Genomic DNA, 15208 nt, shown 5'->3' with positions numbered 1-15208 from the left:
AAAAATACCTTTACAATTACTTTTAAATGCATTACTGTATGTACTTCACTATGGCTTGCCATTGGATTCTTGCAAGATTTCCAGTGTTTGTTAATCATCTTTTTTTTTGTATTGGTATAAGTTTTAGCAGACTTGCAGTGGTGCCATTAATTGATAATTGCACTGGATTTCTACTTTCTGATAGGTCAATGGTTATATATCTGAATTGTTCTGTACTTGCAGGGTTTTAAAGAAACAAACATGGGGAAATGTATTGAACGTTTTATTTTTATTTTTTTGTGTGCCCTGACTTGCACTTTAATTCTCCAGCAACCCTGGAGAACTATGGGGAATTGTCAATATTTGTAACAACCCCTGTGACATTCATCTCACATCTGTGTTCTTATGTTATCTTTTTCAAATATACGCATAATGTCAATTTACATTACGAGATCCCTAGAATAATTTTCAATGGACAAGCTCCTACATCCGCACTTAGACACAGGTAGATGCCCACCTTGGTTGTTGTTTACCTGTGCTGTCACCAGTTTGTCATCTAGTCGTAGCTCTTTGGTGAAGAAGTCTGCTCCTATGGTGGCTCTGTAGTAGTTGGTGAAGCGACTGTTGACGTACTGGTTCATCAGTGCTGACTTTCCCACTCTGCAAACCACAGATTCCTAATTAGATGCACATTCAATGTGGGCACAAAGAAGGCATACTCAGTTCTCTACTTGACATCTAGTAAATTCTTTGCATTCCACCAGTCATGTGAGGTGGAGGGTAAACACAGATTATAAGATCAGAATCAATAGAAGGTTTGCAAAATCCACATAAGACTATTATTACCCATCAACAGATACAGTGTACACTGTCCTTTTCTCAACACAGTAGGAGGAATCTGCTCCTACAGCCGCCATATATTTCAATACCATTCAAGCAGATCTTTCCTAGGAGGGACAGTCATGAGGCATGTCTTGAGATGTCTAGAGTGGACCTAAACTAAAAATGAAGGTCACCTAAATTAGGTCCTATGACCCAGTGTGCCAAGGATTTGCTTTGTTACATCTGACAGGTAGGTACAATGCATCCGGAAAGTATTCACAGCACTTCACTTTCTCCACATTTTGTTGTACAGCGTTATTCCAAAATGTATTTGAAATATTTGCAAATTAGAAAAAAATCCCATGTACAGTATCTCACAAAAGTGAGTACACCCCTCAGATTTTTGTAAATATTTTATTATATATTTTCATGTGACAACACTGAAGAAATTACACTTACACTGCTACAATGTAAAGTAGTGAGTGTACAGCTCGTAGAACAGTGTAAATTTGCTGTCCCCTCAAAATAACTCAACAAAAGTAAGTACGCCCCTAAGTGAAAATGTCTAAATTGGGTCCAAAGTGTCAATATTTTCTGTGGCCACCATTATTTTCCAGCACTGCCTTAACCCTCTTGGCATGGAGGTCACCAAAGCGTCACAGGTTGCCACTGGAGTCCTCTCCACTCCTCCATGATGACATCACGAAGCTGGTGGATGTTGGAGACCTTGCACTCCTCCACCTTCCTTTTGAGGATGCCCCACAGATGCTCAATAGGGTTTAGGTCTGGAGAAATGCTTAGCCATTCCATCACCTTTACCCTCAACTTCTTTAGAAAGGCCGTGGTCGTCTTGGAAGTGTCTTGGAAGTGTGTTTGGGGTCGTTATGTTCGAATACTGCCCTGCTGCCCAGACTCTGAAGTGAAGGGATCATGCTCTGCTTCAGTATGTCACAATACATGTTGGTATTCATGGTTCCCTCAATGAACTGTAGCTCTCCAGTGCTAGCGGCACTCATGGAGCACCAAACCATGACACTCCCACCACCATGCTTGACTGTAGGCAAAACACACTTGTCTTTGTACTCCTCCTAGCCTGGTTGCTGCCACACACGCTTGACACCATCTGAACCAAATAATTTTATCATGGTCTCATCAGACCACAGGTCATGGTTCCAGTAATTCATGTCCTTAGTCTGCTTGTCTTCAGCAAACAGTTTGCAGGCTTTCTTGTGCATCATCTTTAGAAGAGTCTTCCTTCTGGGACGATGCAGACCAATTTGACGCAGTGTGCGGCATATGGCCTGAGCATTGACAGGCTGACGCCCCCCCCCCCCCACCCCTTCAACCTAGGCAGCAATGCTGAGAGCCCCCCTGTCCTTTTGTTCCACACTGTATGTATCGCACACCTTAACGAGTGAGATGTGAAGAACCTGGGAAAGAAAGATACAGGTGGATACTAGCCGCTGGACGAATGTGGATGGATTAGCTTTGGCTTTTAAATTGTGTTTCTATACCAAGTAATTGAGGTGAGAGGCTGGGGGAAACTGGTGGTGCACTGGCTTGGCACTGAATTCAGTCACTGGATTAGCACACACTTTGGAAGTCACTTTTGTGCATGGACTTTGTTTTGTGTTCACGAAGCATTTGCATGAACTGGAATTAATGAGCATTAATTATTTATCAATATATTTTTTGATTTTTGCATTTTTTGCACATTTTCTTCTCAGCAATTTCTCTGGATTTTATATATTTTGGCATGATTATGTTATGCAAGCACATGTAATATTGTAGTAATTATTTTATTTGCATTTTCTGTATCGCACATTTTGCACTTTGTGAGGTGATTCACACTTGTCGCACTTTACATTTTTTAGATAAGGATTATTTTTATTTAGTTGTTTTTCGTGGTTAGCGCCGCAATTTATTCACTTTTAATGCTGGCAGCACTCCTACATCTATTTCCCAAAGACAACCTCTGGATATGACACTAAGCATGTGCATTCAACTTCTTTGGTCGACCATAGTGAGGCCTGTTCTGAGTGGAACCTGTCCTGTTAAACCGCTGTATGGTCTTGGCCACTGTGCTGCAGCTCAGTTTCAGGGTCTTGGAAATCTTATAGCTTAGGCCATCTTTATGTAGAGCAACAATTCTTTTTTTTTTCCAGATCTTCAGAGAGTTCTTTGACATGAGGTGCCATGTTGAACTTCCAGTGACCAGTATGAGAGAGTGAGAGCGATAACACCAAATTTAACACACCTGCTCCCCATTCACACCTAAAACCTTGTAACTCTAACGAGTCACATAACATTGGGGAGGGAAAATGGCTAATTGGGCCCAATTTGGACATTTTTACTTAGAGGTGTACTCATTTTTGTTGCCAGCGATTTAGACATTAATGGCTGTGTGTTGAGTTATTTTAAGGGGACAGCAAATTTACACTTACTACTTTACATTGTAGCAAAGTGTCATTTATTCAATGTTGTCACATGAAAAGATATAATAAATATTTACAAAAATGTGAGTGTGTACTCGCTTTTGTGAGATACTGTACATACAGTGGGGGAAATTATTATTTGATCTCCTGCAGATTTTGAAAGTTTGCTATAATTTTTTATTATAGGTGTATTTTAAAGGATAGAGACAGAATATCAACCAAAAATCCAAAAAAGACGCAATACAAATGTTTTAAATTGAGTTAAGTATTTGATCCCAATGGAGGAGATGTTGGCACTGGACAATGACACTTACGCCAAATTTATTTCTCAATGGTCGATCTGGCTCCGCTTCTCTTCTTCTGACGCTTTAATGAACCAAATCTTAAACGCATGAGGACGCTGTGGGCTCTCCCTTACCCTACCCCCCCTACCCATATTCCTTCCCCCTCCCCCCCTTCCTCCCCCTTTTCCATCCTCTCCTCTTGCTATTTAGCTTTCCCCTATACTGCCTTGCTCCTCTTTACTTTGCTCCTTTCTCTTCTCTCTTCCTTTCTATCTTTTCTTTTTTATGTTATTGTCTAAAAACTGCCTCATGTAGTAACCCATGGGTGTTTCTCACTACTGTGACCTCTGGGATCGGAAAACACAGGTCGTCTTCTCTACTCTCCAAGCTTCCCGTCAGGGACCGGCTGTGGCCGATTGTCATTGGCCGGTTTCCCGTAATTGTACCTCTGTTACTGTTCCTGTCTGCATTTGCCTCATGATGGTTACTGTTTATTGTTTTTACTTGACATGTTTTAATAAAAATATTTTCAATACTAAGTATTTGATCCCCTACCAACCAACAACAATTCTGGTTCCCACAGACTGGCTACAGTATGTGCTCTTGTACACAGATTAGTCCTGTCAATTTAAGAAGTGGCTCCTAATGACAACTCATTATGTGTCTAAAAGACACCTGTCCGCAGAATCTTTCTTCCATTCAACCTCACCATCATGGGCAAGACCAAAGACCTGTCAAAGGACGTCAGGAACAAGACTGTAGACCTGCACAAGGCTGTAATGGGCTACAAGACCATCAGCAAGGAGCTTGGTGAGGAGGAGACAACTGTTGGAGCAATTATTTGCAAATGGAAGAAACACAAAATAACCATAAATTGCTCTTGGTTTGGAGCTGTGTGCAAGATTTCCCCTCGTGGGGTAAGGATGATCATGAGAAAAGTGAGGGATCAGCCCAGAACTACACAGAAGGAGCTTTTGAATGATAATGCAGTTGCGACCACAATCCCCCTCCTCAGAAAGGCACATGTACAGGCCCATCTGAAGTTTTGATTCAGAGAAAGAGTGGGAGAAAGCGCTGTGGTCAGATGAGACCAAAATTGAGCTCTTTGACATCAACTCCACACGCCCTCTTTTGGAGGAAGAAAAATGCAGACTATGACCCTAAGAACACTATCCCTACAGTCAAGCACGGATATGGAAGCATTATGCTTTTGGGCTGCTTCTCTGCTAAAGGTACAGGCTGACTTTGCCACATTCAGGTGCCAATGGACAGGGCCGTGTATTGTAAAATCCTGGACGAAAACCTTCTTCCCTCAGCCAGAGCACTGAAGATGGGTGGTGGATGGGTCTTCCAGTATAACAATGATCCCAAACATCCCGCCAAGCCAACAAAGGAGTGGCTCAAGAAGGACAATAAGGTCATGGAGTGGCCTAGCCAGTCTCCAGACCTTAATCCTATAGGACAGGGATATGCAATCAGCTTTGATAAAGCGCATGCGCGCGAAACATGTTAGCAGGCCGGTCGGCATGACAACCCCCCCTCGCTACGGAGCCTTCCACGTGACCAATAGTGACCCGCAACCGTTCGGGCAAGCGAAGCGCTGCGCTCCAAGCCTCTCCAACACACAAGGTGGACGCCACCTTGTGTCCAACTTGCATTAACATCCTTCAGCGCTTACTGCACCTCCGTCCCGGAGCACAGGGAGCAGGATTGACCCTTTTTCTTCCACTCCTCCAGCTCAGCGTGACGGCGCCCCAGCCCTACAGTCCAGCCATTAACAAAAGTGAGTGTCTTTTGGGAACTCAGTTCCAACCATTTATTTACACCTATATACGAATTTCACTGGTTCCCCCTGCCTCTGGGAGATAATCACCCACAATCATTCAATCCACGTGTACAATAGACTACACTAGCAACACAGCCCTGTTTTTACCAACATCTCAAAGTTACGAGTAGAAGATCCCAGGGTTAATTTATCATCAAGCAACTGTTGTTTTATTGTCGTGATTGACTGATGTAAAGGTTTTAAGATCCCTGGAGGATCAGACGTCTTTTATTGAGTTTTTTTCTTTTTCATTTTAATAAATTGTTTTTATGCTTTTCACATCAGACTATGAGTCTCTCTGATGCGCTGTTCTTGTGATGGTTCAATTTCTGCTTTCTTCCACCATGTCCAAAGTGGTCTAGCAGCTGCACATTGAGACTAATTATAGGCCCTCTATGAGACAACAATTAACCTAATATTTGGATAAAGCGTTCTCTACAAAAGGTTTTTTCCATTTGTGCGCCAAGAACTTTTGTTTTTAATATTGTGAGGGATATGCAATTAGCGGACTTCCAGCTGTTGCAAAGCTACAACTCCCATCATGCCTCTGCCTCTGGGTGTCATGCTTGTGGCTGTCAGTCTTGCTATGCCTCATGGGACTTGTAGTTCTGCAACAGCTGGAGGTCCACTAATTGCATATCCCTGCTATAGGAAATGTATAGAGGGAGCTGAAACTTTGAGTTGCCAAGTGACAGCCCAGAAACCTTAAGGATTTAGAGAAGATCTGTAAAGAGTAAACCAAAATCCCATCATGAGATGTGTGCAAACCTGGTAGCCAACTGCAAAAAAAAAAAAAAAAAAGTCTTACCTCTGTGCTTGCCAGCAATTGAGCATAGTAGGTAGGATACACATACAGAACTTCAGTGCAACAGGCACTACAGCAACTAATTTGTTCACTCAACATACATGGGCATATAACACAGTACTGGGAAAAGTCAGTGCTGCATGATCCACAGAGTAGCATTTTGATACAAGGTTCATGAGGAGAGGGGGGGGGGGGGGGAGGGATACACATGGGGTCCACAGGGTATACCAATATGGGGTTTGTCTAGCTCCGACATTGCAAGTGGAGGCATCCTCCAGCCATCTATCCCAAATTTTATTATATTTGCTGGGGCAACCCCTATGAATGTAAAGTAGCTTCTTGTGGGGGAGGGCATTATTGGTTGCTCTAATCCATTGTTGCAGTGTAGGGGGGTTCCCTCATCCACGTCTTGGCGATCTGCAATCTGGCCAGGAACAATGTTTCTTGCAGAAAAATGTTCAGGTATTTTTCGCCATAAGAGAGTGAGAGGAGCCCCAGGATACATTGTCGAGGGCATAGGGATATTGGAGAGCCCATGCGATCGTGGAGGAACCGGACCCCCTGGGTCCAGTAGCCCTGTATAGACGTGCAGGCCCAGAGTAGATGATAGAAGGATCCGTTTGGGGAGTTACAGCTGGGACAGTTGTGTTCAGGCTTATATTTGGAGACACGGTAGGGTGTGAGGTATGATCTGTGGAGGATGTAAAGGTGGATGAGGCGATCCGAGAGCTTGGGCAACACAGTCTTGTAATTTGCCAGGGCCTCCTCCCAGTCCCCACCCAATACCACACCCAGGTCGTTCTCCCACCGGGAGTGCACCTGATGAGCCGTGGCAGTGGGCGTCAAGAGGTATGTGTATAGCACTGAGATTAATTTCTTGGGGTCTTCACCTAAAACGAGGTCTACCAACAGGGAAGTCTCGAGTGCTGGGATATGATCCCCGAATTGGGTATTGAACGTGTGTCGAAGCTGGAGGTAGCGGAACAGCATGTGAATGGGTAGCGTAAAGTCATCTTTGAGGGTCTGAAAAGATTTGCCCACCCCATTGGTCACCACCTGTGATAAGTATATGACACCCCTATCAACCCCCAGCCCGTGGTCTGGGAAGAGGGCAAGTTCTGATAATCCTCGGTTACCCCAGAGTTGTGTGTGGGAGTGAGGAGAGGGGGCCCCTCCCAGGCGCATGGCAAGTTGCTAGACCTTACAGTGGTGGAAGAACATGGGGTGCCTGTCCTTGGTACGAATCGGGATGTGGGGGCCACAAAATAGGATCTGGTAGGTATGAGCCAGTGGACCGGGGGTTTGTGAACAAACGAGTGGAGTAGCGGACCCTGTCTGTTTGAAGTGAAAGAAGAGGGAGAGTTGGGACGCTATATAGTAAAGGAAGAGGTCAGGGAGTGCAGTGCCACCTAGATCTGTTGGGCATTTTAGGACACGCCATGGCAATTTAAGCCGGGACGAGCTCCAGATGAACGTGTTGAGGATAGATTCCATTGATTTGAATATACGGGGGGGGGGGGGGGGGAGGTATAGTGGTGCTTGTCAAAAGATGTAGAGAAGCTTGGGGAGGAGTATCATCTTGACCAGATTTATCCGGCCCATCACCCCGAGGGGAAGACGGGACCATACTTGCGTTTTGGGCTTAAGAATATCAAAAAGCGGTTCAACGTTGAGAGTGTGGTAGTCAGGAAAGGATCTAGAGATATGCACACCAAGGTATTTGATGGAGCTCGCTCTAATTAATGGGAGTGCCGCTTAGTCAGCTGTGGGGGCCACGGGAGAGCGGGAAGGAAGGGGAGATCCTACCGTTTACCTGGATACGTGCTGTGGAGGCTTGGTATAGTAGCTTGAGCCGCTTAATAAATCCCTTGGGGCCCCCCCAGGTCACCAGAACTAGTGTCCTCATTGGAAGATTTCCCCTCTATTACCCTTCTGGGACAACTCAAAATTTTGTGACTTTCTTCTACTTTCACTTTCTGATAATGGAAAAACAGAATAAATAGAGAGGGTAAATGTCCCTAATGGGGGGACAGACTGCAATAAAAATGTAAGGGCCCATTCACACCTGAGCAATTTTCTGCTTGAAGCTTGCAGATCTAAAATGCTTAACAAGCCAAATACTGTTCAATTCAATGGCCACTGTTCACATCTGAGCATTCTCTCGCCTGAAGCAAAATGCCCCTCGCTCAAAAAAAAGTACATGAGCTTCTTTTTGGCAGATTAGAGTTTTTGGCCCCATAGACTTCAATAGAAACACCTGACTTGAGCGTTTTTCAAGCGTTTTGTCACTTGTTTTCTGCTCAAATAGCAGCTTTCTCCACCCCTAATTTCCTCTCCCTCTCCTAATGCATTCTACTGGCTAAACAAAAACACCTAAAGCTATAAAACGCTTGTAATATGCTTCTAAAAATCTGCAAAGACACCCAAAAAATGCCAGTAAATCACTACGCTCAGGTGTGAATGGAGCCTGACAGGTGTTCTAATCTCTCTCCACTCCCATCCAAAAAAAAACAAAAACAACAAAAAGTTTAATTTTAGCTACACTTTAATCCCTTCAGATCCTCGCTATAGCTGAACGACGGCTACAGCGTGGATCTACTTTTCGTGGCGCTCTGCGATCACCAAGTCAATGAGACTCGGGCGATCACAGATCGGAGTGAACCCCCCCCCGGGTTTTGGGATCCAGATCACTGGCTTCTGTGCAAAGGACATCTGTCCCAAAGTGAAAGAGGCGAAACCGCCTCAACGGTGCACACCAGTGCCGCCTGCCACTGCAAAAGTGCCAGCAATCAGTGCCACCTAGCAGTGCTGCCTATCAGTGTCACCTACCACTGCCCATCACTGCCAGCTATCAGTGCCACCTATCAATGCCCTTCAGTGCCACCTCATCAGTGCTGCCAATTAGTGCCCATCGATGCAGCCCATAAGTGCCTTGTTCATTTGCAAAATGACCTGTTTGCAAAATTTATTAACAAAATATAAAACGGTTTTGTATTTAAAAATAAATAAATAGAATACGTAAAATTTAAAAAACCTTCAGTCTTTCGAACGACTTTAACTTTGTCTTCTGGATCAGGAGTATAGGGCTTTTAGAGATGCTGAACATAAAACATGAGAATAGTGACGGTGTTGGCCATAGCAACCAGTTCTCTGGTTTATTAGATCACATGTAAGCAGGTACAGTTGGCTAGTCTGTCACTAGGCGGCTCTGTCGCAAAATAATGTGGTAAGAGGGAATTGTGTAATTGGGTGTTAGGTCCCCTTTTTACACAAAGTCTTCCTGTAGTGATGTAATGGGTGGAGTTGGGGTCCATATAAAATGGGGAGTGGCCTAGAAGGGCAGGCATAGGAGCCAAACACCCCACAGCATGTGGATGTAGTAAGCTATTGCCAAGGGCCCTTTATGGGGTTGAACTCCAGGTGAGGTAGTTTGACAACCAGAAGAGCCAGTTGTAATTATGGTTTAAGGCCTGGTTTACACCTGTGAATTTTTTTTGCGCTTTTCAGTTTTGCAGAAACACACTGCAGTCCATTTAACATGGTTTCCTATGGATGTAGTTCACATCTGTGCATTTTATGGAAAGAGCCAGGGACTTTTTTTTTCTGGTTTTTGGTTCCATAGAACAGTGGTCATCAACCCTGTCCTCAGGGCCCACTAAGGCTGGATTCACACCTATGCAGTTTTAGTGCTTTTTGCATTTTGCAGATTTGCACTACAGTCCATTTAACATGGTTTCCTATGGAACGCGTTCTGTAGTGCAAATCTGCAAAATGCATAAAGCACTAAAAATGCATAGGTGTGAATCCAGCCTAACAGGCCAGGTTTGTAAGATAACTGAAATACATCACAGGTGATATCATTTGCTGCTCAGTGATTGCAGTATTCTAGTCTGCATCTCCCCAAGGTAATACATAGGTTGATGGCCACTGCCATAGACTTCAATAGATGAAAAGCGTGTATTGAAAAATGCAAAACGCACCCGCAATGTGCAAACTGCAACCTGCATAGTTGTGAATCAGGACTTAGTGGTGGACTGTGAGCTGGATGCAAAAGGCATTTTAGGCCAAGCTAAGTGTTTTCTGATGTGAGTACTAGTACACCTGGGAGAGTATTCAGCTGGGCAGAGCTATGGAGTGGGAGGGTCAGTTCACACCATAGAAACGCAGTCTGGATGCTTTTCTGTAGGCGCGTTTTGATGAAGTCCAGTGCATTCCCCCCCCTTTTTTTTTCTTAACCTTGTATAAGGACATGTGTGGCATCCCTTAAAACCCGAACACCTTTGAATTACACAGATTCGAGGCTAATTAAATGCAGATAAGGCACAAAGTCAGTTTCGTTGAAAACCATATAACCTTTCCATGCAGAAAAAAAAAAATGCACTGGACTGTATGTGGGGGGGGGGGGGGGGGGGAGAGGGGAGAGAGGGGGAGAGAGAGAGAGAGAGAGAGAGAGAGAGAGAGAGAGAGAGAGAGAGAGAGAGAGAGAGAGAGAGAGAGAGAGAGAGAGAGAGAGAGAGAGAGAGAGAGAGAGAGAGAGAGAGAGAGAGAGATTGGTATACAACGGGTAAGCACCTTGTTAATCTCAGCTGACAAATCAGGATGTGTCACCTTGTTAATCTCGGTTTGAATGGAGCAGAATTCTACAGGACCTATAATGGGAGATGGGGCCCAACACTCTGGTGCTCCCAAAGAGAGGACAGTGGGTACAAGTGAAAGATGTCTTTTATGTTCCATTTACAAATGACTGTTACAGTATGTCCACTGTGTGTATGGCGTCCTATGTCCTATACCTGTCAGTACGTCAAGAGATGTTACATCATGGCCATCTTTTGAAGAGGAACAGTAAAGTGCAGAAAATACATCTTTGGTGTGGACATTGCTTTCTTTTAAATATAAAAGGCTCATTATGGCCGGGAAGTCCTGGGTGGGCCTATGGGAAGCATTTTGGCACAATATGGCAAAAGCTAGTGGTTCACTGTCTTACCCAAGAATTGGCGGAGTGGGGACTTTCACATTTTGGCACCAACTCCTGGCCAATCAGAAGTCCCCTTACAATGCTCAGGTCAGGCTGAGTGTTTTCAATGCACAGCACAGACTTTCTTCTTTTCAGTTTTAATAAATCACCCCTCATGGTCAGCATGACTGCTTTTCTATAATACAAAGATTACCATTTGTACTGCACAAGAAAAACTTACCCCGCATTCCCAACTAAAAGAATTTTGATGTGTTGTCTTGAGAACATCTCCCAATGTCAGGTAGCACAACATAAGTTGAAAGTCCTATGGAAAATATCTGCCAAGAGAGAAAAATAGTAAGTAATGGGGATCAGAGACGTATGATGTCTTGTTTCTTGAACAACGAGTATACTCCCTCTCCCAGCAGCACTTGGGCTGGGAGAGGGAGAAACAGCAATAAGAGGCAATCGCCACCCCCCCCCCCCCCCCAATGTCGAAAAGGGTTGTCGGAAAGAGGTCCGAATACCATGTAGCAACCATAAACCAAGTATTCAAGTATTTGGATTGTTGTTATGATGCAGTCCTATTGACCTCAATGGGTGAGTTTGACAGGCCGTCTGTCAAACTTGGCACAAACTTAGCAAGCCAAGTTAAATTTGCTGCAATACTTAAACAAGGAAGGCTCCCTGACAGCAGAATACAATAGCACTGCGGGAGGTATCCCCCCTCCCACATCAACCATGACTCTGTTGAAGAGAAAATTGCCTAATCTATGGCCTGCCTTACCTGCTTAGGCGTTTTTTTTTGTAAAGCTGAACTAACCCTTTAAGGTAGGGAGGTTGGGGGAGTACTTAAAGTGCGGATCAACCGCATGCTTTTAATGCCCCCCAACTGCAAGTCTAAACAAGTCCTTAAAGTGATTGATATTTTAATTGAAAACAAAAAAAAACCGTCACAAACATGTTATAATCCCCTGCTCTGTGCAGTGGATTTGCACAGAGCAGCCCCAATCCTCCTCTTCTCGGGTGCTTCTTCTATTACTCCTGGCCTCTCCCTCCTGTTGCTTGCCCCCACAACAAGCAGCTTGCTATGGGGGCACCAGAGCCAAGCTGCTGCTCTGTGGGTCCATTCAGACACCGAGCTGTGGTTCAGCCCCACCCCCTCTCTCTCCTGATTGGTTAACTGTTTGAAAGCAGCGGGAGCCAATGGTGCCGCTGCCATGTCTCAGCCAATCAGAAGGGAGTCCTGGATGGCCGAGACACTTGTGGACATCGCTGGACAGAGATGGGGCTCAGGTAAGTATTGGGGGGGGGGGGGGGCTGCTGACTTTACAACCTCTTTAAGGCAGGGCAGTTGGGGTTGCTTAAAACGCGGATCAACTGCATGCTTTTAATGCCCCCCCAACTGCAAGTGTAATCAGTTCCTTAATGGGGTGAAGGTAATAATGCTTAGAGAGTCGGGGGCCTTTGTGTAACACTGGAGCTTGTGTCATAGACTGTCTGCAAACCATAGAGAATGGTGGTGGAAAGGTCTGTGGAGACAAATTTGCCAAGTCTATTTTTTTTATTTTTTTTTTTGGTGTTAAGGTGCATACAGAGGGACCACAAAGTGCAGATTTTGCTCCTGTTTTTTGCAACTTAGTACTTTGTTTGCCTTGCTTGATATGCACTGCTTTTTATACTGTATATATGTTTTCATGATATGGTTTCCGATCATCCTCATGCTCTTGTAACAATCTCTGCACAAAGCTTGCAATCAAATTCCAGGGAATCTGTTTGCATGGCATCCTAGGGGGATATCCCAAGGCTCATGGGCCACAGCATAAACAGTTTAATTTTCTCAGCTGATAACACTGAAAATCTCTATCTAAAGCACCAAAGGATCAACAATGAAGTTTGCTCTTGCAAAGTAAACTGGGGTTTGTATTCAAAGTAAACCTTCACTCCAAAGTAACATTTTGCACCATTCCAATGATCCCTCAACTTTCAAAATAAGCTTTCTATAAAACAAAAAAAAAAAGTTTATGAATAAAATTTTTTTCATTTATCTTTTTTGTGTTTATTTTTTCCATACCGTCTACATTTTTGCCTAGGTGAGAATGAGGTTTTATTATCTTCCTTCTGCCCCCTGAGATACTAACATCACATATCCAAGGAGTAGTGGCGGCCCGTCCATTAGTCTAGCTAGCTAGCGGCTGAGAAAGGGTTAAAACCGCCCGCAATACACCACAATAGTGGTGTTTTTCACACAGTATTGCAGCGCTGCCTCATTGATTTCAATGAGGAGCAGCGGTGGAGGAGAGGTAAGCACACAGCTCCTTCACCGCTCCAAAGAAGCTGCTGGTAGGCATTTCCTGATGTCCTCCCAGCACACTACTCCAGTGTGAAAGCCCTCGGGCTTTCATACTGGAGACAATGGAGCAGCAATTTGAGGGCAGATTGCAGGTGCTATTTCTAACACTATAGCACCTACAAAGCGCCCTCGGTGTAAAAGGGGTCTTAGGGGGAACGCCATGTACAATGTAAGAAAAAAAAAAAAAAAAAAAAAAAAAAAAAAAAAACGGCACGGGTTCCCCCTCCAAGAGCTTATCGGGCCCTTCGGTATGGATTTTCAGGAAACCCCACTCCGAAAAAAACAGCGTTGAGGGCCCTCCTCAAAAAAATCCATGCCAGACCCTTATCCAAGCACACAGCTCGGCAGGTCAGGAAAGGGGGTGGGGATTAGCGAGAGCCCCCCCCCTCCGAACTGTACCAGGCCTCATGTTCTCAACATGGGGGGGGTATGTGCTTTGGGGGCACCCCCCACCCCCATGCACCTTGTCCCCATGTTGATGAGGACAAGGACCTCTTCCCGACAACCCTGGCCATTGGTTGTCGGGGGCTTATCGGAATCTGGAAGTTCCCTTTAACAAGGGGGGGGGCCCAGATCCCAGCCCCCCACCCTATGTGAATGAGTAAGGGGTACATTGTACCCCTACCCATTCACCTAAAAATATAAAAATAAAAAGCTCTGTTGTCTCTTCCTATCTCTTCTCCCCACTCTGGCTCTTCTGCCTCCTCCACTGACTTCTGCCCCTCTCCGGGTCTTCTCCGCCATCTTCTCGCTTTTTTGCTGGATCTTCTCCCGATGTTGACTCAACACTCTCTCCCGCTCTAATGATGGGTGCGTGGTGTGCCACTACTTATATTGGCATGGGAAGGGGTCTCCTTTTTGGAGCGACATGCTTTGGGTGTTGCAATTTAGGTGGCATTAAAACTGAATGGCACCTGAACAAGCCTTGTGTGATTTTTGTAATTTTTGCATAGTGTTTTGGGATTGTGGGGGGGGGGGGGGGGGGTGATGTGCATTTTAATTCATCACACAGTTTACAGCACCAAAAAAAAAAAAAAAAAAAAAAAGCAGCAATGAATGAGAATTCAGCCCACACCACAGTGAATGGGTGGTGACGATGCAGCTACAAAAAGTGCCCCCAGAATGGGGTCTTTAATAATTCACTTCTTCTTTCCTGTCGTCTCCCCTCCTAATCCACACTGGAGGAGAGTCCTTGCCCCGGGTGAAAGAATGTCTTGCTTTGCCACTGGGTAAGAATGCAGCCCAACACTTGTTTTTTTTCCTCCCCTCACAAGTGTAAATGAGCCCCAAGGGTCCTTTCACACGGGGCGGATCAGTTCTGATCCGCCCCGTGGATATCCATTTGCTCAGCGGGATCACTCCGTCGATCCCCGCTGAGCAGGGAGATGACAGGTCCGTCTCTGCACACTGCGCAGGGACAGACCTATCACAGCGCCGCCTCTCCCCTATGGGAGATCGGATGACAACGGACCGCAGTGCCCGTCGTCACCCGATCCGATCCGCAGACGGATGGAAAAATAGCTTTTTCCTCCGTTACACTTTTTCGGAGCGGGTCGGATGTCAGCGGACATGTCACCGCTGACATCCGACGCTCCATAGAGCTCTATGGAGCACCCGTTCAGGTCCGCCTGAAAAACTGACAGGCGGGCCTGAACGGGACGTCAGTGTGAAAGGGGCCTAAAGAGCTTTTCTACTCTGCTGTACATTGCACACTTTTTGATGCACCTGCAATGTATTTAGCGGATTTAAAC

General features: G+C 45.1%; 1 protein-coding gene across 3 annotated transcripts in view; it reads right to left on the bottom strand.

The window, feature by feature from the left end:
* LOC143981137 (ras-related protein Rab-7a-like) overlaps positions 1-15208 on the bottom strand; it is a 57993-nt gene that overhangs the window by 25044 nt on the left and 17741 nt on the right. For 2 of the 3 annotated variants that reach the window (XM_077479058.1, XM_077479060.1), the window contains exons 2-3: positions 11346-11442; positions 513-639 (exon numbers count right to left, since the gene is read on the bottom strand). In XM_077479058.1, coding sequence (XP_077335184.1) covers positions 513-639; positions 11346-11392 — 174 coding nt within the window. In that variant the 5' untranslated portion in view covers positions 11393-11442. The remainder of the gene's footprint in view (positions 1-512; positions 640-11345; positions 11443-15208) is intronic. The other variant, XM_077479059.1, reaches the window with a different exon arrangement.

Source organism: Lithobates pipiens, unplaced genomic scaffold (assembly GCF_037356315.1).
Source record: "Lithobates pipiens isolate NorthernLeopardFrog02 unplaced genomic scaffold, aLitPip1_a1.2 Scaffold_1, whole genome shotgun sequence".
Taxonomy (NCBI): Eukaryota; Metazoa; Chordata; class Amphibia; order Anura; family Ranidae; genus Lithobates; species Lithobates pipiens.
The sequence above is the reverse complement of the archived record's forward strand: the minus strand, read 5'-3'. Positions and strand labels throughout refer to the sequence as shown.